Below are 24,933 nucleotides of genomic sequence, written 5' to 3' on the forward strand. Positions count from 1 at the left end.
TTTCTGCCACAACTATCTCTAAAATTTAACTTCATTGATCAGTTTCATTTGTACTATTCTTGTCTAGCAATTTATCACCTCAAACTTTGAATACTCTACCAAAGTATTTCACGAAGTATATTCTATGCAATGATAATAAGTAGACTATGGCAAAAGTGTCTTTGGTTAAATAAGTTTGGAAACTACTGCATTCAATAAAGGTATATCATTTTCTTCAGTGCAGGAACTTTTGTATTCTATCAACATTAGGAATCTCCAAGAAAGAATTCACTGCTTTCACCCTAGAAGAGATATGCCCCACTGACTTTGTAAGGACACACTTCTAGATTCTCTACCTATACCTCACTTGGGGGTGCTGGAGTAATCCCATTACTTGGATCATTGTGTTTCTTAAGATTTGGAATGAACAGGGATAAAGAATTTACTTGTGCAGGGGTCAAATAGATTTACCACGTGTTAAAGCCTCAAAGCAAGTAAAAAAAAATGCCCTTTTAACTGAGTTTGTTTGCCTTTACTCATTTGTAAGAAAAAAAGAAGTTAACATCCCTTTATTTGAGTCTTTTTCCCATTCTGTCTTTTGCCAATGCAAAAACATAATTTCTACCACTATCTATTACAGTATTCCTTAGAGGTAAAATTTCAGCCCTCTTGCAGGTGTTTTGGAAATGTATTAGGGTGTTTTTGGTTGACTCAATGACTGGGTGTCACTACTCAACTTAAGGGTTAGGAGTTAGAAAATCAAAAAGTCCTATGATAAATAGGACAGTTCTGAAAAATGAAGACTCTCACAGACACTTACGTAGGTGAAAATGCTGTTTATAATATTTGGGCATAAAACTGAACCTGTTTTAAACCTAAACATAGTTTTTGGCATTTCTGTATGACTTTATTATATACTAAGAGTCCCAGAAATGCAGTGGTTGAAACAAAAGACCAAACTCTGCTTTGTCTGAAACTTTACAAAGCATTTGCCACTATTTCAGAATATCATGCCACCACCAATACCACTTGTGCTATTTAATATAATCTGCACAAGTCTATCTGTATCAGTCACATTCATAGTAATTATATGTACCTGGCTACTTCATTATGTCTTCTAATGTAGGCATGCCTGAGTATTTATATATTAAAATATTACTGTACTTTAGTTTCATTTTATCCTTTATATTTTATTTAAAATATTACATATTTTTGAAATTACATGTATATGTGGGTTATATTATTTTTATTTTCACTTCAGGATACTAAAGGAAGCATTATAAAATATTTGCTTTCAAAAAAGGGCACTGGCATGTTGGGTTATGTTAGGGTGCTAAAAATGAAAAGAACAGCTTTTATAATCAGAAAGAAGAAAAGGACTTTAAGTCTGACAGGGCTGAAACCACTAATATAAAGATAATAATAATACCCTGATTCAAAAACAATGCAGAGGAAGAGAAGGCAGGGAAAGGGGCAGCATGAGCCTCTTTTTCACTCAGTTTCTAAGTTTCCACACTTTTGATGAAACATACCTTTACTGTGTCTCACTTTTTACCATTTCAGAGAACCCCCACTGTCCTGAACTACTGAAAGTGATTAAAACACTTACACATAAAAAGAAGAGTAAATATACAGCTACTGCTACCACAACTCCTCAGGAGTCTTATGAATCTGCAGCTTCCACAGAGGTGAGATCATCTTCACTCTCAATCCCAATATGGAACTCTGTGGTACGTATCACCCTTCACTTGGTAACAGAATTTTTCAGAAACACTTACCTCAGTAGTAGTTCCAATGTCAGCAGATGGGCTGCATGTGCTGGTATCTGGAGGAGCTGTGCCTACACTACTTCTAACTGGAGAACTAGGAACAGGCCCTGCCATGGTCTCTGGACAGGCTGAAGGACTGAGGTTGCCTCTCTTTTGAATTTTATTCCAGACTTTATTCATGATATCAGTTAACTCATATAAGAGCTGCACCTGAGCAGAAGAAAAAAAAAAGGAAAACAAGTCTTTTAATTTCTAGTCATAATGGACTAAAATACTAAATGTGAGAAAATTAAAACAAGTCCAGGGAACAAGTATAAACAAGTATAAAACAAAAATCAATGTATCACTGATCATGATATTACATGACCATCTATAATCTACAATATATAATTATAAATTATCATGAATACTTTATGGCACTATGATTCTGATGAAAGATACAGAGAACAAATTCATGTAAAAATTTACAATTAAGCATTTTATGATAATTTGATTATAAAAAGATCTAATGAATTTATTCACATGTGAAATTTGCCATGTATTAACAATTTTATAGCAATTAATTAAGCATTTTTATAGGAAAATAATACTATTGTTACAATAATGTTAATATAACAGGTTATTATGGGACAGTAGATTTCTTTTAATACATGAATAGAACAAATTCAAAGAAATGCTTCTTAAACTGAGGTCAGAATCAAAATTAGAAATCAAATATATAAATGCAATTATTTAGTGATATGTAAAATTACCATTTTTATTTCTGAATGATTTCCACATTTAAATTGTTTCTCTAAGGAATTTATTTGAAATTGGATTTCTTACCCAGCAAAATAAAGTGAAAAAAAAAAATGATATAACAGAATAGTAAAAGGAAAATATTATATATGAGACTTCTATAAAGAACATAAACCGTCCAACCTACTATTCCCCTCGGATTTGTCATTCCAATATTCAAAGAAAAAATGTTTAACTTGCACATTGTTTGACTAAGTTCTAAGATATTTACACAAGATTTCATAAATAAGCATTAATCATGGAATTTGTATGACAACACGGTGCCATATACTGTATAAAACAAGCCCAGGGAAAAAAATGCAAACACAATATATAAGCAAATCCACAGCTGGATACCATATTCTGCTTGCCATTAAAAAAAAAAAAAAAAAAAGCAAAATTCTCATATTTATAAAAAGTTTCAGCCCCAGGACACATCCAGATGATAAAGCTGGCTTCTTATGTGGGCAGAACAGATGCATAAAAATACTGTTGTCAATCCTTATTTGATATAAAACAGTACTGGGTTACAGTTTTATCCTGCTTTTTGTGTGATGAGGTTTCGAATCTAAGGTTATAGCTCTTTTTGTTAAAAAAAAATAGTAATAAACTAATGGCTAGAGATTTTATCATAAAACCTTAGAAAACTTTTAGTTCAAATTCTTTTGTCATTCGTAATCATAAGTTCTCTCTAAAAAGAAACAATTTTTTGCAAATCAAATTTTTAAAAGCAATTATTTTACTTTTTCTTAAACAGAACTGACAAATGAAAGCATAAAGCAATGAAAATAGGTTCTATATACTTCTAAGGTCATAAGGTTTATTTACTTATGGATTGATGCTGCTTTATTGTCATTCTTTCTGATTTTCTTTAAGCTGTTACCATTAAATAATTGTATATAAATGTCACCAAGTGCACTGTGTATTTAACGTGCCAAGCAAACACTGACAAAGTTTAAATGTTTTTTTATTTTTTAAAGAAGAGAGTTGCTGTCAGAAAATTCAGACTGTTTCCAAATTAAGAGGTTTAAAAAAATAAGGCAAAAAATTTGAAGGCAATAAATGTTCAACTATTACTCTTTTAAATGTACTGAAAACTATGCTAATTAAAGCCACAATGAGCTACCACTACCCACCTATTAAAATGTCTAAAATTAAAAAGCCTAACCATACCAAGGACTGGCGAAGAGGCAGAGCAACTGAAACTCTCATTTGCTATTGATGGGAATGCAAATTTTAGAATACTGTTTGGCAGTTTCTGAAAAAGACATTATAATATGACTCAGCCATTTCACTCATTTCTCCAAGAAAATAAAAGTCTATGTCTACACAAAGACCTGGATACAAATGTTCATAGCAGTTTTATTTTTTCAGTCTAAAACTGAAAAAAGTTATTTCAAATGTTCATCAATAAGTGGATGAACTTTGTAGTATATTCATATAACAGAATGATATCCAGCGATTAAAAAACAAAACAAAACTATGTATTCATGCCAAAACATGGATTAATCCAAAATAATTATGCTGACTAAAAGAAACGGGGGGGGAGGGGCGGGGGTAGGGAAGGAAGGGAGAGGGAACAAATAGACAGATAGACTACAACTGTGATTCCATTTATATAGAATCTTAGCAAATGAAAAATACTCTATAATGACAGAAGCAGTGGTTGCCTTGGAATGGGCAGAGAGTGAAAAGGAGGACTGACTACAAAAGAGCACAAAGAAACTTCTCAGCATGGTGGATGTATACATTATCTTGATTATAGGGATAGTTGCATGGGTGTACATATGTCAAACTATTAAATTAGATAAGTTAAACATCACAGTTTATTATATTTAAGTATATGCCAATAAAAATTTTTTAAATCTCTAAAAATGAGCACTATGTAAGGCAGCTTTATATGGGTTATGTATGAAAGTAACTGAACATCAATAATATCTTGAGTATCAAATATTGAATAAATATCAAAATGTAATATTTTGTTTAAAAATTAATTTCATATACATTTTCTCACTTAGTCTATGACAAATCAGAAATAAGATTTAAGAGACTTGGACTAGAGAGGCTAAGAAAAGCCTGAAGGAGTTACATTCCTGTAGGGCATACAAGATTTAGGTGGGTGCAAAAAGCCATTCTAGTCATAAGAATAGCAAGAGCAAAAGCCAGGAGATCAAAGTATGATGTAGGGGCTATGAAAAGTCCTAATCAGTTATGGAGAAAGGACTTTTCTTATAGCATATGAGTACACAGTCTGATAGAAGAGTTGTCATTAAGGTAGAGAAAAAGAAGAAAAACCATGGATACACAACATCAACGGAAACCAAAGCAGAATGGAATTTCAATAAGCAATTACTGATTTGTTTTGAACAGTGCAGAGTTCTAAGTGGAAACTAATTTAGATTCATTTCGCATGTGGATTGTTATTAATCATTAAAACTCAGCTTCACAAAAAAGGTTTTTGCCAAAAAAACATCCCTTTTCATTCAGAGCATTACACTTACCCATTATACTTACCTTTATCTAATTTTGTTTAAAAGATAATAATGAAAATCAGGGGCTCAGAGAAATTAAAAAAGAGTGGATTTAGACTAATCCAGTTTTGTCTAAATTCAATGCTTATGTTATTAGACAGTAATGCCAAATTCCACTGTCTTAGTGAAAACAAAAACTATGCAATAAAACTATGAATAAATGTATAGGAAAAGGAGCATAAGACCCATTTTTGCTCTAGTTCCACATTTAAAACACCAGAATGCAAAGGTAGTTTTTTTCCTGGAAATGCCTTATAGAAAGACAAAATATATCAATTCGTTTGCTAAGGGAAAATTGAAATTTTATTATATTAAAGAGAGGATTCTGCAAGCTCATTTAATTTTGGATATATATACAATGGAATGAACACAACTTTTAATATCTAAAAGAATAGTGTCTAAAGACATTAAGGGAATCAGGTAACTTTGGTAAACCGACTAAGATGAAGGAAAGGGTTAATGGATATCATTGCCCTTCCATTAATATTCAGAAAAAAAAAATACTCTGAATATTCAACCAGGTTAAATATTTATAGTGTCTAAGGCCCTCAAATGGCAATGAGTTCTAGGAACATAAATAGTACTTTAGGTCTCTATAGTTGATATTGAAACCTGAAACAATGTCTGATATGACAAGGAATTTTCTCTGGGCCTGCCCTACATATAGAGCTGGCACTATATTTTAATGTATACAAACTACTTGAGGCTTCTATATCTGAGCAATAATGAAACAAATTAATTAATGTACAAGGGTCAACACTTATGATATCACTCTAATGGATAAAGTGGTACGTATTTAAGTAGGAATGATTTCCCTAAAAAGGAATCAGGAAGCTTATGTACTGATTATAATCAAAAGTCCACAGAGTTTCTGATAATATATGCAAAGGCTATTGTTGGGTATTTACACTGTTCTGGGAAAAGGCTCATTGCTTTTATCATATTCTCAAAGAAGTCCGTGGCATAAAAAAAGACAAGAAGTACAGTTCTTCACAAAAACATAAAAACAAAAACAGATGGATTAGCAATCACTCTAGAGAAAGAGGTTTATTTTGAATCACTAATCTCAAAATAAAAAATAAAAACAGTACAAGAAATTTTAGGATTGTATATGCATGTGGATGTTGGTATTTTAGGGGCCCACGATACTTTTTTTATAAGGTAGGACACCCAGAAAATAAAGAGAGACATATATGTATGATTTCACTAAGAAAGATTAAACATTTTTGGCATAAAATATCATAAAGTTTAAAGGCGAATAACTACATTACAGATACAGGGTTTGTATTTATAGAGTATAAGGAAAGCTCTTCAAATTGCTAAGAATTTTAAAAGAAAAATTGGGTAAATGATATGAATTATCAATTCATAAAACGGCAAATTCACTGGCCAATAAACATTAAAAAACTGCTCAACCTTATTAGTAATCAGGAAAACACAAATTAATATAAACAACATGAATTGTCAAGTCACAAAAAAGCAAACACAATGGCCAAAAAACATTTGAAAAGATGCTCAAAATCTGGTTTCATTTCCCTTCAGCATGAAGGACTTCCTTTAGGATTTCTTGTAGTGCAGTTCTACTGGTGATAGATTCTTTTATGTGAAAATGTATTTAATCTTCATTCATAAATGTTATATATTTTCATTTAGAATTCTACATTCAGACTTTTTAAATTTTTCACAATTAAAGATGTTACTCTTTATAGTTTCCTATGAGAAGTAAACTAAAAATCAAATCTTGGTTCTCTTGCATGTAATGCATCATTTTTCTCATGATATTTTCAAGATTTGCTTTTTATCTGTGGCTTTCAACACTTGGATTATGTGTGTAGGCATGGACTTTTTCGTGTGTTTATCTTATTCATCTTTGTTTCCTTCATTCCTGGCTTATATGTAGTACTCGATAACTACTTGCTGAATTCACTTGGTAAAAAAAAAAAAAAAGTCAAGTCATCCTTTGTAATTCTGACAGAATCCAGAGGAGAGTCTTGGAAGCATATGCTAAAGCAACCACTCACAAGAAAGAGGTTTATTTGGAGTCTCACGCTTTATCATTAAAATTTGGGTTAATCGGCACACAAAGATGTAAAAGAGTATTAACTCCCTATCAAATCTTTGAGTACACTCTGATTCTTCAAAGTGCTATTATGTTTTGTGGCTTCGTAGTCTTTCAAGAATAGGGCTACATTCCAACAGGGTTATTCAAACAAATTTATGAAGAGGTTCTCATGTTTTACACCAGAATCAATCTAAACCAACAAAATGGCATTCATTTAGCATTTCAGAATTTACAAAATATTTTCATAAGTATCTCATTTAAACTTCTCAACAATCTTGTACTCGACTTTGGCTATCATAGCTGGTAACAATTTAATAGAAGTTGGTTTATGAGGACTTAGCAAGATGATAAAGGGGAATTAAGTGAATATTCAAGAATTATTACATTTTAAGTGAAAAGAGGTTCTCAGGGCATGAGGTTCATTCAGCTCTGGTTTAATTCTCAAAAAAATAAAAGGGCCTTTGGCACTTGGGGAGCAGCAGCAAGGAGGCCCTGGGAATGAGGTGATGGGAAGAAGGGACAAAAGGAGGGAGCAGACCTAAGAAGAAAATACCAGGCCTAACATAAGCTTTATCTATGTGATACCTTTGCTTAGAACTGGTTTATATTTAAACAACAAAACCTGAGCTTTGTTCCAAACAAGGTGGATATCTAAAGTAGATATCCCAAAGCTCTACTTTAGAGCCACAGTATTACATTTAATACGATTACATACAAATCACAATACTAATATTTCAAAGTAAAAGAAAACATTTTTAAAGAATAGTAACAGTAGAGTTCCAGGCTAAAACAATAATGTAACAGAATTTATTTTTAGCTGGGATGGCTATGGATAACCAGAATATGTGGAATAGAACAATTCTCTCAAGGCTATAATGAACTTTCAAAGTCCCTAAAACATAAGATCTCTGGGAGACAACTCCAAGTAGCAGTTAGTGTTGATCATATAGTGATTGAGATTCTATTAAATATAAACTGTAAATAAAATTTTTGTTTCTATTATCTCCAAAAGTTTCTTCAGATCCCTCTCTAATCCATCCTTCTTATCGCTCTCTCCTTCACGCTCCCAGCCTTGCCTGCAGACAACAAGAAACCTCCTTTCTGTCACAATGCAATAGTTTGCATATTCTAACATTTTACATAAATGGAATTATATAATAAGTACTCTTTTGAGTCTGGCTTCCTTCACTTAGCATAAAGATTAAGATATTATCCATGATGTTGCATTCTATCAAGAAGTTGATATGGCTGAGTAGTATTACATTGTAGGGATAGGCCATAATTTGTTCAATTATTTATCCACTGATAAACTTTTGGGGTGTGCTCAGTTTTTGGCTACAAAAATAAAGCTGCTAAATACATATATTTTTGTTTCTCTGAGGAAATATTAGGGAGGAATGGCTGAGTTGTATGGTAGGTATACGTAGTCCTTTTGAAAAATTTTCAAGTTCTTTCCGAAGTTGTTATATTTACATTCCTACCAACAGTATACAGAGTTCTAGTTGGTTCACAATACTGTCTTTCTTTATTTTAGCCAATCTAACAGGTATGTAATGGTATGTCTTCACGTTTTTTGTTTTTCCCTAATGAGTAATGATGTTGATCATCCTTTCATGTGCTTATTAACAAGTCACATACCTTATGTGGTGAATGTTCAAGTCTTTTCCCCATTATTTGTCTTCAAGTTATTTTATTTATTGTTCGTCTTCATGTTATGGAGTAGAAATGATTCTTTAAATATTCTGGACAACAGTTTGATAAATGTGTTGCAAATTGTTTCTGTAAGTGTCTACTTTCCGCTACCTTAATATGTCTTTCAAAGATAAAATATTTTTAAACTTGATTATGTTCAATATCTTTGAGTCTTCTGTAAGATATACATGTTTGAATCTAAACATGTATATCTTTCCAGGTAGGTGTTCTTTAAGTTCTCTCAGCAATCCTTTGTGATTGTCAGAATAGAGATCTTGGACATCTTTTGCTATATTCATTTATGTTTCTTGTCACCAATGTAAATATGATTGATTACGTTCCATTTTCCAATTATCTGCTGCTAGTACATAAAAATATAATTGACTTTTATACATTAATCATGTCTCCTTGTAACAATGATAAATTTGTTTATTAGTTATAGCAGCAGTTTCTTAGCTGCCTTTGGAATTTTCCATAAAATATTTTATATGCAAATAGCAACAGTTGTACTTCTTTCCTCATCTCTTTTTGCCTAGTATTTCTTTTGCTTGGTTTATTACAATGGCTAAGATGTCCAGTATGAATAGACAGGTGGTGAAAGCAGTCATTCTGGACTTTTCCCTGATCTTAGTGGGAAACAATTCAGTATTTTACCATTTAGTACTATATATGCTTTCTCATACATGTCCTTTATCCATCTGAAAACATTCTCTAGTACTTGAAATTTTATGAGAGTTTTTATCACGAATGGGTATTAAATTTTGTCAAGTGTTTTACCTGCATCTAAGGAGAATATCAAATGAGTTTTCTCCACTGTTTTATTAATATGGTGGATTGCATTGAATGACTTTCAAATACTGAACCAAACTTGCATTTCTAAGATAAATCCTACTTGGTCAGTATGTACTATCTTTTTTATATATTATCAATTTGCTAATATTTGGTTAAGAATCTTTGCATTTATTTTCATGAAGCATATTGATTTCTAATTCCGTCTTTTATAAAGTCTTTTTCAAGACTTGGTAATACGGTTAAGCTGGCTTCATAAAACAAATTAGGTAGAAATCCTTCATTCTCTATTCCTAAAAAAAAAAAAAAATTGTTAAACATTTCTATTATTTTTTAACTTATTTGACAGAATTCACCCATCTGGGCCTGAAGTTTTCTTTATGAGAACATTTTTGATATCACATCCAATTTCTTTAAAAGTCATATAGGGGTATTCAGATTTTCTACTTCTTGTATTATTTGTGCACAGTTCTTTTTCAATAAAAATTTTCATTTCGTCTAAATTGTTACGACTATTAGCATAGAGTTGTTCATTATTCTCTTATTATGCTTTAATTGTCTGTAGGCTCTGTAGTAATGACCTTTCCCTTCGTTCCTGATACTGGTGATTTGTATTCGCTCTTTTTACTGATCCAGTCATCTCTGTTCTTCATTATTTTCTTCCTTTTACTTACTTTGGGTTTACCTTGTTCTTTTCTTAGCTTCCTAAGTAGAATCTTAAAGGGAATCTTTCTTCCTAATATAAATATTTAAAGTTATGTTTCCCTCAAAACACTGCTTTAGTTGTATCCAATTTTTTATTGCCATTCAACCAAAATATTTCCTAATTTCCAAGTGGTTTTGTATTTGATTTATAAATTATTTAGAAGCATGCTGTTTAATGTTCATAGAATTTATTTTTGATTTCTAATATAATTTGACAGTGGTTTGATGATATAGTTTATTAATTTTGATCTAAAACAATGAAAATATGTACACCGGAAAAAATGTGCATTCCATAGTTGTTGGATATAGTGTTCTGTAAATGTCAATTAGATCAAGGTGAGCTCATAGTATTTTTTGTATTTTCTATATCTCCAATTATTTATTTATTTTTCTAGTTTTATCAATTGCTGAGAAAGGTGGTATAAAAATTCCCTACTACAACCATGGTATTATCTATTTTTTTCATATCTTCTATATCTTCACCTATTTTTCACCTAGTTGTTTTATAATCACTGAAAGAAATGGCATAAAAATTTCCTACTATGATTGAATAGAATCATCTATTTTTTCCCTTAATTCCCTTTTTATGTCTCTCTTTATCTCCGATAATAATTTTCTTTATGTCTATTTTATCTGATATCAAATAAACAAGTCAAGTCTTCTTATGCTGTTTGTGTGGCATTTTTTCCCTATGCATTTACTTGTATTGTTTCTTTAAATTTCAAGTGTTTCTGTTTTAGGCAATATATAGTAGACAGTCTTGCTTTTTTCCCCACTCTATAAATCTTGGCCTTTTAATTGAGGTAGTTGGGCCAGGGGTCAGCAAATTTTTTTCTGTAAAGGGTCAGAGTAGATATTATAGGCTTTGTGAGCCATACTGTTTTCTGTTGCTGCTACCTAATTCTGCAGTTGTAGCACGATGGCAACCTCAGATAATTTGCAAAAAAATGGGTGTTTCCAAATGTGGCCTGCAGGCCTTAGTTTGCCGACTCCTGGTATAAACACTCCTAGTTAAGATCATTAACATTTAATGTGTTCATTGATAAAGCTGGCTCAGCTCCTTTTGTTTTATTTATTTATTTTTTCTGTTTCTATCCTCTGGTTTTTGTAACTGTTACCATTTTTTGACTTCTTTAGATTATGTGAATATTTTTTAGCATTTTAATTAATCTATTGGCTTTTGGTTTTATCTGTATTTTTCTATATTTGTAGTAGTCATTCTAGGAGACTATAATACATATAAAACTTTCACAGTCTACTTACGGAGTTTATATTGTACCACTTCTCATGATATTTAGAAATCTGGCAACCATACAGGTTCCTTTGGTGCATCTCCCACTAACCTTAATGATTCAGTTGTCTTCTATATTACATCTACAAACAGTAAAAATCCCAGCATACATTATATATTTTGGTTTCCACTTATATATTTAAAATTTTTTAAATGTATATTTACGAATCTATCTATTGGGATTCTTTTATTTTTGAAGATCCAGGTTTTTATCTGGTATCATTCTCCTTTACCCTAAAGAACTTCCTTCAGCATTCCTTGTAGAGCTGCTGGTGACAAATTCTTAGTTTATCTTCATCTTCAGTGTCTTTTATTTCATTTTGATTTCTGTGGGATAGCTTCACTTGCTTGAGCTTTGTTGTTGTTGTTGTTGTTGTTGTTGTTGTTGTTGTTACCACTTTAAAGATATTGTTCCAATGTCTTCTGTCCTCTGTAGTTTTTAATGAGAAATCCGTATTCATTCAAATTATTGTAAATCTAGACATAACGTGTCTTCTTGTAACTGCTTTCAAGATTTCTTAAAAATTTATCTTTGTGTTTCAGGATTTTAATCATAGTGTGTCTGAGCATGTTTTTCTTTGACTTTATTCTCAAAGGTAAACATGCTTAGAATTGGGTGAACTTCATGAATATGTAAAAGTCTATTTTTGCAAATTTGGGAATTTGAGAAGTTTTCTGCAATTATTGTTCATTTTTCGTCTGCTCCAATCTTTCTCCTTACTTTCTGGAACTCTAATTACACATATAGTAGAACATTTTGTCCCACAGCCACTGAAGCTCTGGCTTTTCTTCTTATACCTTTTTTCTCTCTCTTTTTCAAATTCAATAATTTCCATTTCTCCACTGAAAATTCTTACTTTTTTTCATTTAATGTGCCTACCTTTACACCTCATGAAAAATCTGGTAATAGCTGCTTTAAAGTTACTTTTGCAATTCAATTATTTTAAAACAAATTGAGGACATTTGTTTATGTTTTTAGTTTTGCTTTTTCACCCAGAGTATATATAAATTATCAGTGGGATGAATGTTCACTGAGGTGAGGTGGGCTTTTTCCACCATGCTAGAACTGGATCTCTTACCTTTTCCTTTTAAATAACTTCTATAATAAAGGATGAAAAGAAGGTGAATCTGTCTCTCTACAATCTGTTGTAGAGCTGCCATCATAAACTGGGTAGCTTAAAACAACAGAAATTTATTGTTTCATGGTTCTAGAGGTTAGCATCCCTAATCGAGGTATCAACAGACTAACTTGAGACTGAGTAGAATCCTTCATTCCCTCTCTTCTGTGCTTTTAGTGATAGCCAGCAACACCTGTACTCTTTGGCTTGCAGCTGGATTACTCCAGTCTCTGCCTCCATCTTCACACGGCCCTCTCCCCATATGTCTTCATATTGATTTTCCTCTGTGTGTGTCTACATCCTAATTTCCCTTTTTTATAAGGAAACTAATCACAATGGATTAGGGCTTACCCTAATGACCTCATTTTAACTTGATTACCTCTATAATGACCCTATTACCAGATAAAGGGAGAAATACTGGGAGTTAGGAACTCAGCATATCTTTTGAGAAGGACACAATTCAACCCTAACAGTCTCCCTTCCTCCTGGAAATGTTTTCAGCAACCATCAGCAATAGTATTCAGAGAATAATCTGTGAAAGGGTAGGTCATTTCATAATTATTCTCTTCTATACCACTGTGGGTCATAATAGAATGGCAAATGGCTATAAATTGGAATAATGATATTGTTCAAATTTTAATTTCTTATGATAGTGTTTATTTAACACAACTGCCTTATTATAATTCTAACTATATGCATTTTGATAATAAGACCATCACCAATATATAGCAAGTCCAATCTTGACAACATGCACAAAAATATATGTAAATTAAACCAAACTGTATAATATACAGTGTGGGGAGAGAGGTAAGGAGAAGAAGAGAAAGGAGGAGGGTGATATCAGTAAGGCGGCTCTATATAATAGAGTGTCATATCTGAACCCATTTAAAAACAAACAAACAAAAAAACCACTTCAAAAATTGGCTTGCAACCACTAATTCTGCGATAAACACATCGATTTATCAATATTGATCTGTCAGATCCATTAATATTATAAAAAAATTATTTTAAAAATAAAATTTCAATTAGAATTTAACACTGATAAGCTATGTAGAAAATATACTATGGTCTGCTTGAGGTCAAAGAAACAAGTATTAGATTGTATGCAATCTAATACAAACCAGGTGATCCAAATTAATATTAAACTGTAAAACCATTGAATACAACATGTTTGGCCTATACCATCTGAAATGTTATGGGATTAACAAAATGCCCTTTTAAAATAGTAAAGAGTGCTTTAAAAAAATTTATATGTTGAGCAAAAGAAGTCCTGAGTGATAATCTGATTAAAAATTATATTTGATCACTTCAACAGACTCTTCTGGTCTGATGGTAAAGCAGCTCATTAGTGTTTAAAAACCTTACATCTGCAACTGATTTCATTCCATCAGCCAAAAGATGCATTTATGCTGCCACCATTACATTTTCAGAAGAGTTTCAATTACAAAACTTGAGAGAGCTTCAAAGCAATTCTTAATCTAACCATTCTGATCTTGATGGCCTTGTTAAAAATAATTTAGGACACTTAATAGAAGACAAACTCGGCAACAAAATGGACAGCAATTGTTCTTAAATCACATTATTTTAAATTTCCTTTCATAAATCAAATGTACCAACCTGGGGGTTCGAGCATTTTATCTCAAGTGACTCTAGGTCAACATGGAGGCAGACAACAAATGAATGTCTCATATCAGGTCCTGCAGCAAGTAGTTTTTGAGATGTAACGGCTAGAGTAGAGGTACAACCCATAGGTTCCACTAGGCAAAGTGTCACTTGCTTTCCAAAAAGGGTATATATGCTGAAATGATGCAAGCTGACAGTCCAAGGAAAAGCATCACCTGATAAAGGGGACAAAAGAAAGTAGGGAAGAACATATACAAAAATGTAGTTAACTGTCATTAGATAGTAAGTTGTATATTGTCTAAATTTGAAATACAAAATATTTAATGCATCATTAAAAGAAAATGTAGTGTCCCAGAGACTAATGTGCTACATAATTTGCATGCTACATAAAATTTACCCTTTTAAATGGTTTATATTTGCATTTTTATTAACATACTACCATATCAAAAATTATGTATACTATAAAATATACAAAAATAGAAATTAAGGAAATGAGATAAAAATATAAATACAAGTTCTAACTTCCTCTTCCCTCTCCCTAGTACAACTGCTGGGAATGTATGCACTATGCATTAGAGACCACAGAGAATGTGTTAAATTAGAAAACTGCAATAATCTTTGCATGGACTGAAGGTGATCACAGATCTGGCTCTGGAAATAGACAGGAAAAGAATAAACAGTCTCCTATGGTCTGTTGCAACACCGGAACCAGAATCATGCAAGTGCTTAATTAAAATACAGAATCCTGATTTCTACTTTAGACCTACTTAATCTGAATCTCTGGTAGTAAGATCCAAGATACATTTCAGTATCTTCCCTTGGTAATTCTCAGGTACAATATGTTATTATTACATAAAATACATTGAACAAAAATATAAGCATTCATAAAGTTCAGGATTAAGAGCAAAATTCCTTTCCCTCTTTTACACTATTTTCATTTACTAATTTGACAGAGATTAATTCACTAACATAAATTTGTGAGATAAAACCATCTTATGTTTTTATTGTGGCTACAGAAAAAGCACTTTACGAAATAATTTTTAAAAGTATACTCAAATTAGAATATTTATAAACATTTATTACTGGGATGACAATTTGATGGAAAACATGTTCCTATAACTTGTATTTTTGACTCTACTTCTATTAGCACTTGTCAGTATCGACTGCATAGTATAGACTTCTTTATAAGTAAGTAGCTTATTTGAAAACAAAAGGAAAATACTTATTTACTTTTTAATTAGAAAGGTACTAGTATTTCCTTAAAGATAATTTAGAAAATATAATATATAAAGGAGAAAAATCAAAATCAGTCATAATCCACCGTCCACTTTGTCACTCCCAATAACAGGCACTGTTAACATTGTTATATTTCCCTAAAGTCTTTTATTTCCCCTATAAGTGTTGAACATGCCCACACATAATTAGAACCAGGATCATACTATACTTTTAGTTTCACAATATCTTTCAGTGACAAAAAATAATAATACTAAGTGAATTATTAAGTGGATTGTACTATAAATATATATTTTAAATAAATCTAAATAGGCATTTGAATCATAAATGGTGATACTCAGTGGATGCTATGAGGTAGATCCTCTTAATTTTAAACATGCAAAATATCTTGACCAAACAGTTAATAAAATTAAAATTGAGAACTGTGAAATTTGAGACTTGGATAATAAATAAACCTAGCTACATAGTAAACCACAATAATGTGCCTGGAGACCATGAAAACTGCATAATAACAAATGGTCAGCACCATAGTACTCTATTTTGTACTAAACTTTAAATCATCTGTAACCAATTCTAGAATTATTTTAAAACCTATACAAAGTTTCACGCTATTTACAAAATAAAGGCTTTGCCAAATTTGTCTTAAAATATTCTGAAATGATTTGAGGTTACATATTTTAAAACTGGTAGCGAGCTACATATAGTTTTTCAAATTTCATGTTATCCAAGAAATGCTAAACGGTGGTTATGTCAGATGAGGAGCACCACAACTAAATTCGTTAAATTAAAATTTCCAAATGACATTGGTACTGTCTCAAATACATGTCTGCTTCCATTTTGGAATCAGACCAATAAATAGAATTTGGGTACATCATATTCTAAGTCTTTAAAAGAATCTTTTAAGGTAATACTTTATGTCCATTTACTTAACATGGAGATTGTTTTCTAAAGAGCATGCTCTACCTAGAAGATGAGGTCTTAACATGTGATGACAAAAATTCCCACAATTAAACACTATGAAAAAAATTACCAATACAACACATCATTAACCATACAGGTATTCCTTTTACAAATACATGCACAAAGTAAAAACAAAATAAAAACACCTTATCTATTTATAACACAAGACTCCCTAAAATATGCTTAGACATCCATGACTGAGCAGAACCATGTACTAATCTGACACCTTCAAGAGTAGCATTTTTACTTTAATTGGAAAGTTCTACTACTACAACATGGGTCTTTTGTTTTAGAGAAAGTACTTATTGCTGGAAGAATTCAGAAATTTTCAAAAAAAAAAATTGTCTAAAGAGCAAGAAAAAATAAAAACAAAACAAGAAAACTGAGAATTCCATTTGTGTACAAATTATATTATTATCAACAGAGAAAAAGAATACGAATAAGTTAATTCTCTAAATATAACCAAACATTGATGTAACTTAGATAAAATAATGTAAGAGAGAAAATGACAGAGATTTGAGATAAAAGGAATAAATAAAGTCATTGAGACTATGTGCTACATGTGACAATAATAGGTGAGAGATTCAATAGATAATATTAACATATAACTGGGTTTTAGAAAAACATGTAGTGTGGATTTCCTTACACTGTATCACATGTTGCTGATTTTTCACCAGAAGCAGATGCAGATGCAGAAGACAAATGTTGGTCAATACTGGAGATACTTACTGAGTTTTCTTTGCTTTTACAGCCTTAATCATTAAATCTTTAGAAACAAATAAAAAGGTACCTTCCCCTTCCTTCCTAATTTTTTCCCCTATGTTTTACAATCCAGTATGACTCAGGGAGGTTTTCATTTCAAATATGGAATAGTGTAATCAGAAATATTTTACTACCTATTATAAGACAGATACACCGTATTCCACAAATACAAACGAGCCAAAATTGCTGACAGTGTTTCCCCAAATCACTTAACATTAAATTGATTTAAATACAGTTAAGAAGAAGAGTTCTCTAATTTTAAGTGATACTAATTAAGTAATGGGTATTTTCAAGGAATGAAGGCATTGCAAATGATATAAAGTGTAATTAATTTTCCTAGTAGAGAACAGCTGAAATGCCTAGAGGAGAGGAAAATAAAACTGAGCAACCCATAGTTTTATTTGCTCTGTAACCAAAATTCTACATTTGGAACAAAATTCCATTTGTATTGGGTAATATGAAACATACTGCATTTATAAAATATAATAATCAGAAGAAAAATAATGAATAATTGATTTCAAATTTGTGAGATATCTTCTCTACATCAAGAAATCTGAGTATTCACTGCTAAAGCCACTATTCACTTCTGAAAGTTATTACTGGTTTAATCATAACTTAATCATCAAAATTTCACTATTCAATAAATATAACTACTGGTTTTTAAGATTCTCTAAAACTTATGATTTCCATTATAAACAATGGAAAACTAGAACAATTATTGCTTTTAAAACTAGAAGAGACTTCAAATAATAGTACTGTTCCTTCAGACAATTAAGGTATTAGCAGCCTCTTTACCGCTTTGAAAGAGCCGTCAACATTATAACAATGTAGGACTTAATTTAGGGTCATATGGTTAGCTAGCAAGAAACACCTCAGTTTCTATAGGTTGTCTTAAGAAATATTATAATTTCACATTTTTTTGTAAAGGAACTTAGCGCTAACAGCACCCCTCACCTCACCTAAATTATTATATGAAAACTCCTACATAATTAAGGAAACATTATAAAATATTTCTTGCATCTCACAGCTCAGTGATATGATATATGAATTATACTTTAGAAAAGAAAATATAGGGTATTCTAAATATCCCTATTTTAAAATGCTATTTTTTGTTTCTTGATTGTTACTTTAGTGTTCCCTTAAATGCCTATCTTATTAAGCTATTTAATTGAATAAGTATTTTATGAACAACATGTTCTCAAAACTTTCATAACAGATAAGCAAGATGCTTAAGAGACTATTCCCTTCCCAAGATTTCAGCTATATACATTACATTTACAACAATAATAAAAATAAAGCTTATAAAATGTTTACAATGCAAACGTCCTAGATATTAACTAAATTTAATCATTTTTCTTAACACAACGCATAGTACATATAGTCATTTTAGTTGATTTGAGTCAAACCTACAGTAGTTTCCCCTTATCCGCAGTTTTCTTTTTTATGCTTTCAGTCACCTACAGTCAACTGTGGTCCAAAAATATTAAATGGCAAGTTTCAGAAATAAACAATTCATAAGTTTTAAATTGCATGCCATTCTGAGTAGCTTCATGAAATTTTGTGCCATTCTGCTCCATTCTGCCCAGGATGTTGGGGTATCATAGTGCTTGTGTTCAAGCGATCCTTATCTTTCTTAATAATGTCACCAAAACACAAGAGTAGTGATGTTGGCAATTTGGATATTCCAAAGAGTAGTGATGTTGGCAATTTGGATATTCCAAAGAGAAGCTATAAAGTGCTGCCTTAAGTAAAAGGTGAAAATTCTCAACTTAATAAGGCAGTTTTCATCCCACATAATCACAAGGGTGAGTACAGTACAATAAGATACTTTGAGAGAGAAGCCACACATTGACACAACTTTTATCACAGTATAGTTACAACTGTTCTATTTTATTTCTAGTTATTATTGTTACTCTCTTACTGTGCCTAATTGGTAATGTAAACTTTATCATAGGCATGTAGTTATAGGAAAAAACATAGTATATATATGCTTTGGTACTATCTGTGGTTTCAGGCTTCCACTGGGGGTCTTGGAACATCTCCCTTGTGGCTAAAGGGGTAACACTGTATTACCTTCCCAAGACTTCTATAACAGAATTGTTTATAGGTGTTAGATAAAACTCAAGGTTAATGATATAAAAGCTTTGGAATGTTAACTTTCCTAATAAATGAGTATTCTTTGAAAATAAAATAAACATTTGTGTGTTCATTTTATATAATTGACAGATTTTACTAATTTACTAAAGTTTAAACATTGGTTGAGTGCATCAGAACACTATGACACTGCCTTACTGCAAAATAAGCCTGGATTTTGCATCAGACACGTTTAGGTAAGAATCCTAGCTCTCCCTGACCTTTCGTGTTGGGTAACAAGTGCTTATTCCTAAATCCTCTGCTTTTCCACATGAAGTTTTTAGCTATTTCAGGCATTTTCTGCTAGCAAAAATTGATTGATTACTTCATTATGGTGAAAGAACCAATTTCATGACAAAAAGAAAGTGACAGGAATAAAGAGTAAAACAAAAGGTGAAAAGTAAGTCCTGATAAATTTTACTTTTTGTATTATTTGGTTTTATTACTTAAAGAATATTTTTTGATAAATGGGAAGTTCATGGATGGCCCTAGGGCTCTTTCGATTCAAAAAACTATTCCAAATCTAAGTGGATTTTAAATTAATGAGCTCTACTTCCTGAAAACCTCACACTGAAGAAAACCGAATAGAAGGAAACCTAAGTTCTGGAGATTATGTGTATCCATAACTTAGTACAAATGTGGTTCCATGCTCTGAGGTTCACGTGAACCACTTCAAAGACATGCTAAAGCTGACAAGTGTTACCACAAAAATAAGAATGAGTAATCAGAAATTAGGAACAGAGCAATTTTTGGAATGGAAGATTCCTGCCACTCTATAACACAAGATTTTATCATATTATAAGTGCCATATGATGGACAGTGTAGATGAAACAGACACCTGGTTATATAAGAAAGGATCAAAGAAGCCATGTATGTGATAATCTTATAGATTGTAAACCATTTCATTATCTCATCATATAGATATAGTCCAGTGAAAAGGTGATAGCTAAGGCATAGGTATAGATGAGAATATCCAGGGAAGCCATAAATATGAAGAATACCTATATTTAAGAAAAAGGTAGAGGAAAAGAAGCAGCCATGATCCACAGAAAACAAACCAAAGAGAGTGGTTATCCACAAGTTAAGAAAGAATTCAAAAAGGAATCAACCAACAATGTCAAGGATTCAAAGGTTTCCACTGGATTTGGCAACGAAGAGGATTGTTTTGTTAATTTAATGTGATGAAAAAAAAATTAGCATTTTATATGGCAAAACGGGGTTAAGTAAGAAAATTATAATTGATGAAGCAAGTTCCTTAAAAACACAGTGCAGAGCATAAAGTATGTACTCAATAAATATTGGGGAGGGAGGGAAGAAAGAAGGAAGTAAGGAAGGAAGGAGAATTAAAAGGTGAGTGAAAATAGCTAGGTCTCAAGCACTGGCAGCAGACTAAAGACTATTTCCAATAAGGCAGATTTATCTGTTCAAAAAATATTTACTGAGTTAAAAACTATGCTAGATGTTATTCTAGGATCCAGGGACATAGTGGTGAACAATATAAACTCACTGTTCTCATGGAGCTTGCAGCCCAGTTGTGGAAAGATAAACTGATAATTAAATGATATATAGTGTGTTGGTTGTGATAAATGCTCCGAAGAACAATTAAGCTGGGTAATAGAGCAGGTGACACTGCTGCCACTTTAAGATAGGATAGAACAGTAAAGCGTCTCTGATAAAATGACATTCTTCAAAGGCATGAGCCATGAGGCTATGTGGAAGAAAAGTGTGCTAGAAGGGGAACAGTAAGTACAAAGGTGGGAACATGTTTGGATTGAAAGTTGTTAATGCTTTCATTAAAGTAACAAAAAGATTTATGTTTAGGGAAAATATCAGATAACCTTGAAGAAAGTGGTGAAGGTTTATAATAGCTAAAAGGAGTGGAAAGCCATTAGATTATAAAAGGCTTAGAAAAATTATCAATGAACACCATTTTCCCAAAAATTCTCAGGAAATTCATAAGAGAAGCTCAGATGTCAAATAGTTGTAATGATCCATAGCTGCAATTCATTCCAAGAAATTGAGAATCCATGAAAGTATGTAACTATACATTTGTCTTACTTATTATACACAGTGCACTGGACAGTAGTTAAAATTCTTAAGTGCCCACCACGCTCATAGTCTTTTTCTGTGTAAAGCAGTCATGGGTTAGTCTTTCTGCAAGTCTCAAATCACTGTGTTGCCTGACTCTTAATGGAGCCAAACACTAATGAGATAATGTAATGTAACCACTTCCAGGCTAAGTATGAAGAAAACTAGTAGCCTATGAAGTGGCTTGACAAAAGGAGGGGAATAATTGAGATTTATAGTTATGGCCAAGAAAGGAGGTTAACAAATCTTCATCCCAAAAGTAAACTATAGAGCTGGCCATAACTGATTAAAAAAAAAAACAAAACCTATTTCTGCACTGTGGAAATAAGAGAAAGGCATACAACAATCTGAAAAGCATTTATGCTTAAAAAACTGTTTAATTTTGGGTAAGAAGGCTTAGAATCCATAATATTCTTGCATAAGGCCATACCTATCTCCCCTACAGCTTGCTCAGTGTGGCAGGCCACAAGGACTGGAGGCACTGCTGCCATGGACAAAGAGAGGTCACCTGATTTGCAGCAGTGAATGACCACCACACCCAGAGTGCTCTCAGAGAAAGATGATCTCAGTAGTTGCTGAATAGAGAGGGCCTAGTACTCTAACTAGCCTGAGATTGTAGATGTGCTTGGGGCAAGCGTATTCCTAACTGAGGTAACAAGCATGCACAGTTGATATATGGATGGGCTCAGAGAAAAGTAAAAGTGTGGCATATATGAAAATGGCCAGAACACTGAATGTATAATTGTACACATATACAGATCCATCAGTACAAGATGAAAACCTTACTCGAAACAACTTCTGTTCACTTTTGGCTTACCACTAAAATAAGACACAGGAGTGATACCTAAGAAACCAGGGTTAAAATATAACTAAAAATAATAAGAACAAAACAAAGTAGAGATATCAGTGGTCACACAGGAAGAAACAGATTTAGCCCAAGGAAGTTACTATACAAAGAGGCAAACAAAGAAAAAAAGAAATAAACCTAACCCTAAGGGGTAAAAGAACACATATACACACACACCTAAAATGTTCAATATTTTCATAATTTTAGACATACGAAAACAGGAAAGTGTGCCCTATTACAAGAAAACAATAGTCAATAAAAATTGTCCACAGATATTGGATGTAAATCAACAATCTCATAAGGAGAAAAAAATAGAGTCAAATAAAAATTTAAAGTAGAAAAGTACAACTGAAATGAAAAATTTAGTAGAGAAGCTCAATAGCAGATTCATGATAGCACAAGAAAAATATCAATGAATCTAAAGACAGATCAATAGAAATTATGCAACCTGAAAAACAAATAACAATAAAAACAAATATATATTACACACACACACACACACACACACACACACACACACTTAACAGAGCCTCAGAGACTTGAAGAAACAACACCTGGATTAGTGCAGTAATATAAATGTAACGGAAGTCACAAAAAAATTAAAGAGAGAAAAGAACAGAAAAGTATTTGAAGAAATAATGGCTGAAAAATGCCCAAAAGATGAATAACATTAACATATGTACCCGACCAGCTCGAACAAGCCTAAACAAGATAAATACTAAGACAGTAATACCTAAATATATCATAGTCAAATTGTTGAAAGCTAAACAAGAGAAAATCCTGAAAGCAGCAAACGAAAAATAATACATACAATAAAAAACCAGTATGTTTAAAAGCCAACTTTATGTGAAATAATGGAGTTCCGAAGGCAGTGGAAAAATCACATTCAAATACATGAAAGGAAAAAATAAACTCTCGACCCAAAATTCTATATCCAGAAAAATTATATTTCAAATACCAAGGTGAAATAAAAACATTCTAAGATAAATAAGAGCCGAGAGAATTCATTGCTAGCTAAGTGGCCTTATGAGAAATACTAAATTCTTCAGGTGGTAATTAAACCCACAGGAAGAAACGAAGAGCACTGGATATGACAAATAATGGGGGTTAATATGAAATATTATAAATGTGTTAGTTCTCATTTCTTCTCTTAAGTACTTTAAAAGGCAGTTGATTATATAGAGCAATAAATATAACACCAAATTGTTGGATTATGACAAACAGAGATTTATATATGTGAATATAAGAGGGTAGAAAACAAAACTATGTTAGAACAAATTTTCTATAATTTACCATAACTAAGTTAGACAATATCTGAAGTAGAGTGTGATAAATTCAGATGCATAATATAATTCCTGGAGCCACCATTTAAAAAATACTTAGTAGAAAAAAAGCAATAGAGGAAATGAAATGGTACACTAAAGTCTACATTTAAGACAAAGGAGGTAGTAAAAGCAAAACAGAGAAATAAAAAACATGAAATAAATAGCAAATAACCAATTTAGTTCAAATATGTCAATATTACATGAAATAGAGATGGTCTAAACACCTCATTTAAGAATAAGTGATTGTCAGACTGAATAAAAAAGTAACAACTAAATGTTCTCTAAATGAATAAGATCTTAATTCAAAAACACAACTATAAGCAAAAGGACTGAAAAGATATGCCATAACATTATAACCATAAAAAGCTGAAGAAGCTTTAATACCATATAAAATAGATCTAAGAAAATTATTATAGAGACAAGAAAGATAATTCATAATGATAATATGGTCAATACTTTAGGAAGCCATAACGATTATATGTACAACAAAGCCTCAAAATACATGGAGCAAAAACTGGCAAAATTTAAAGAAAAAATAGGCAACGAAACTATAATACTTGAATATTTCAATATTCTACTTTCAATCACTGACAGAATAATGAGACATTAAGTTAGGCTATAGAAGAACGACAATATCAACCAACTCAACCTAACAGATGCATAGAATGTTGCACCCAAACACATTCCAGCGCATATGGAACATTCTTCCAAACAGACCACCTGCTAGACCAAAAGCAAGCCTTAATAAATTGAAAATAATTAAAATCACTCAACTTTATGTTCTAGACCACAGTGTAATTAAATTATAAAACAGCAACAAAAAATAAATTTTCAAATATTTGGAAGTTAAATAACACATCTCTAAATAGCCCAGGAGTCAGAGAAGAAATCCTAAGAAAAATTACCAAATACTTGAAGTAAATGAAAATAAAAACATCAAAATTTCTGGGATACAGTTAAAGCAGTGCTTAAAGAGAAATTTATAGCATTAAATACTTATATCGTATAAGAATAAATTTTTCGAATCAATAACCTAAATTTTCTCCATAAGAAACTGGAAAAAAATAAGATAAAACCAAAACAAAGCAAGTAGGAAAAAAGAAATAAGATTAGAGCAGAAATCAATGATACGTAAAACAAAAAAAATAGAAAAAAAAAATCTATGATACTAAGTTCTATGAATAGATCAGCAACCTGACAACCATTTAGATAGGCACATAGGCTAACCTCAAAAAGAGAAAAGGAAGCA

General features: G+C 31.7%; 1 protein-coding gene across 1 annotated transcript in view; it reads right to left on the bottom strand.

Annotated features, from left to right (window-relative positions):
* Positions 1 to 24,933, bottom strand: part of VPS13B (vacuolar protein sorting 13 homolog B) — a gene marked incomplete at its 3' end in the record, with an annotated part of 647,903 nt that overhangs the window by 305,659 nt on the left and 317,311 nt on the right. Inside the window, exons 24-25 of the mRNA XM_025050073.1 lie at positions 14,331 to 14,551; positions 1,758 to 1,958 (exon numbers count right to left, since the gene is read on the bottom strand). Coding sequence (XP_024905841.1) covers positions 1,758 to 1,958; positions 14,331 to 14,551 — 422 coding nt within the window. The remainder of the gene's footprint in view (positions 1 to 1,757; positions 1,959 to 14,330; positions 14,552 to 24,933) is intronic.

Source organism: Pteropus alecto, unplaced genomic scaffold (genome assembly GCF_000325575.1).
Source record: "Pteropus alecto unplaced genomic scaffold, ASM32557v1 scaffold164, whole genome shotgun sequence".
Taxonomy (NCBI): domain Eukaryota; kingdom Metazoa; phylum Chordata; class Mammalia; order Chiroptera; family Pteropodidae; genus Pteropus; species Pteropus alecto.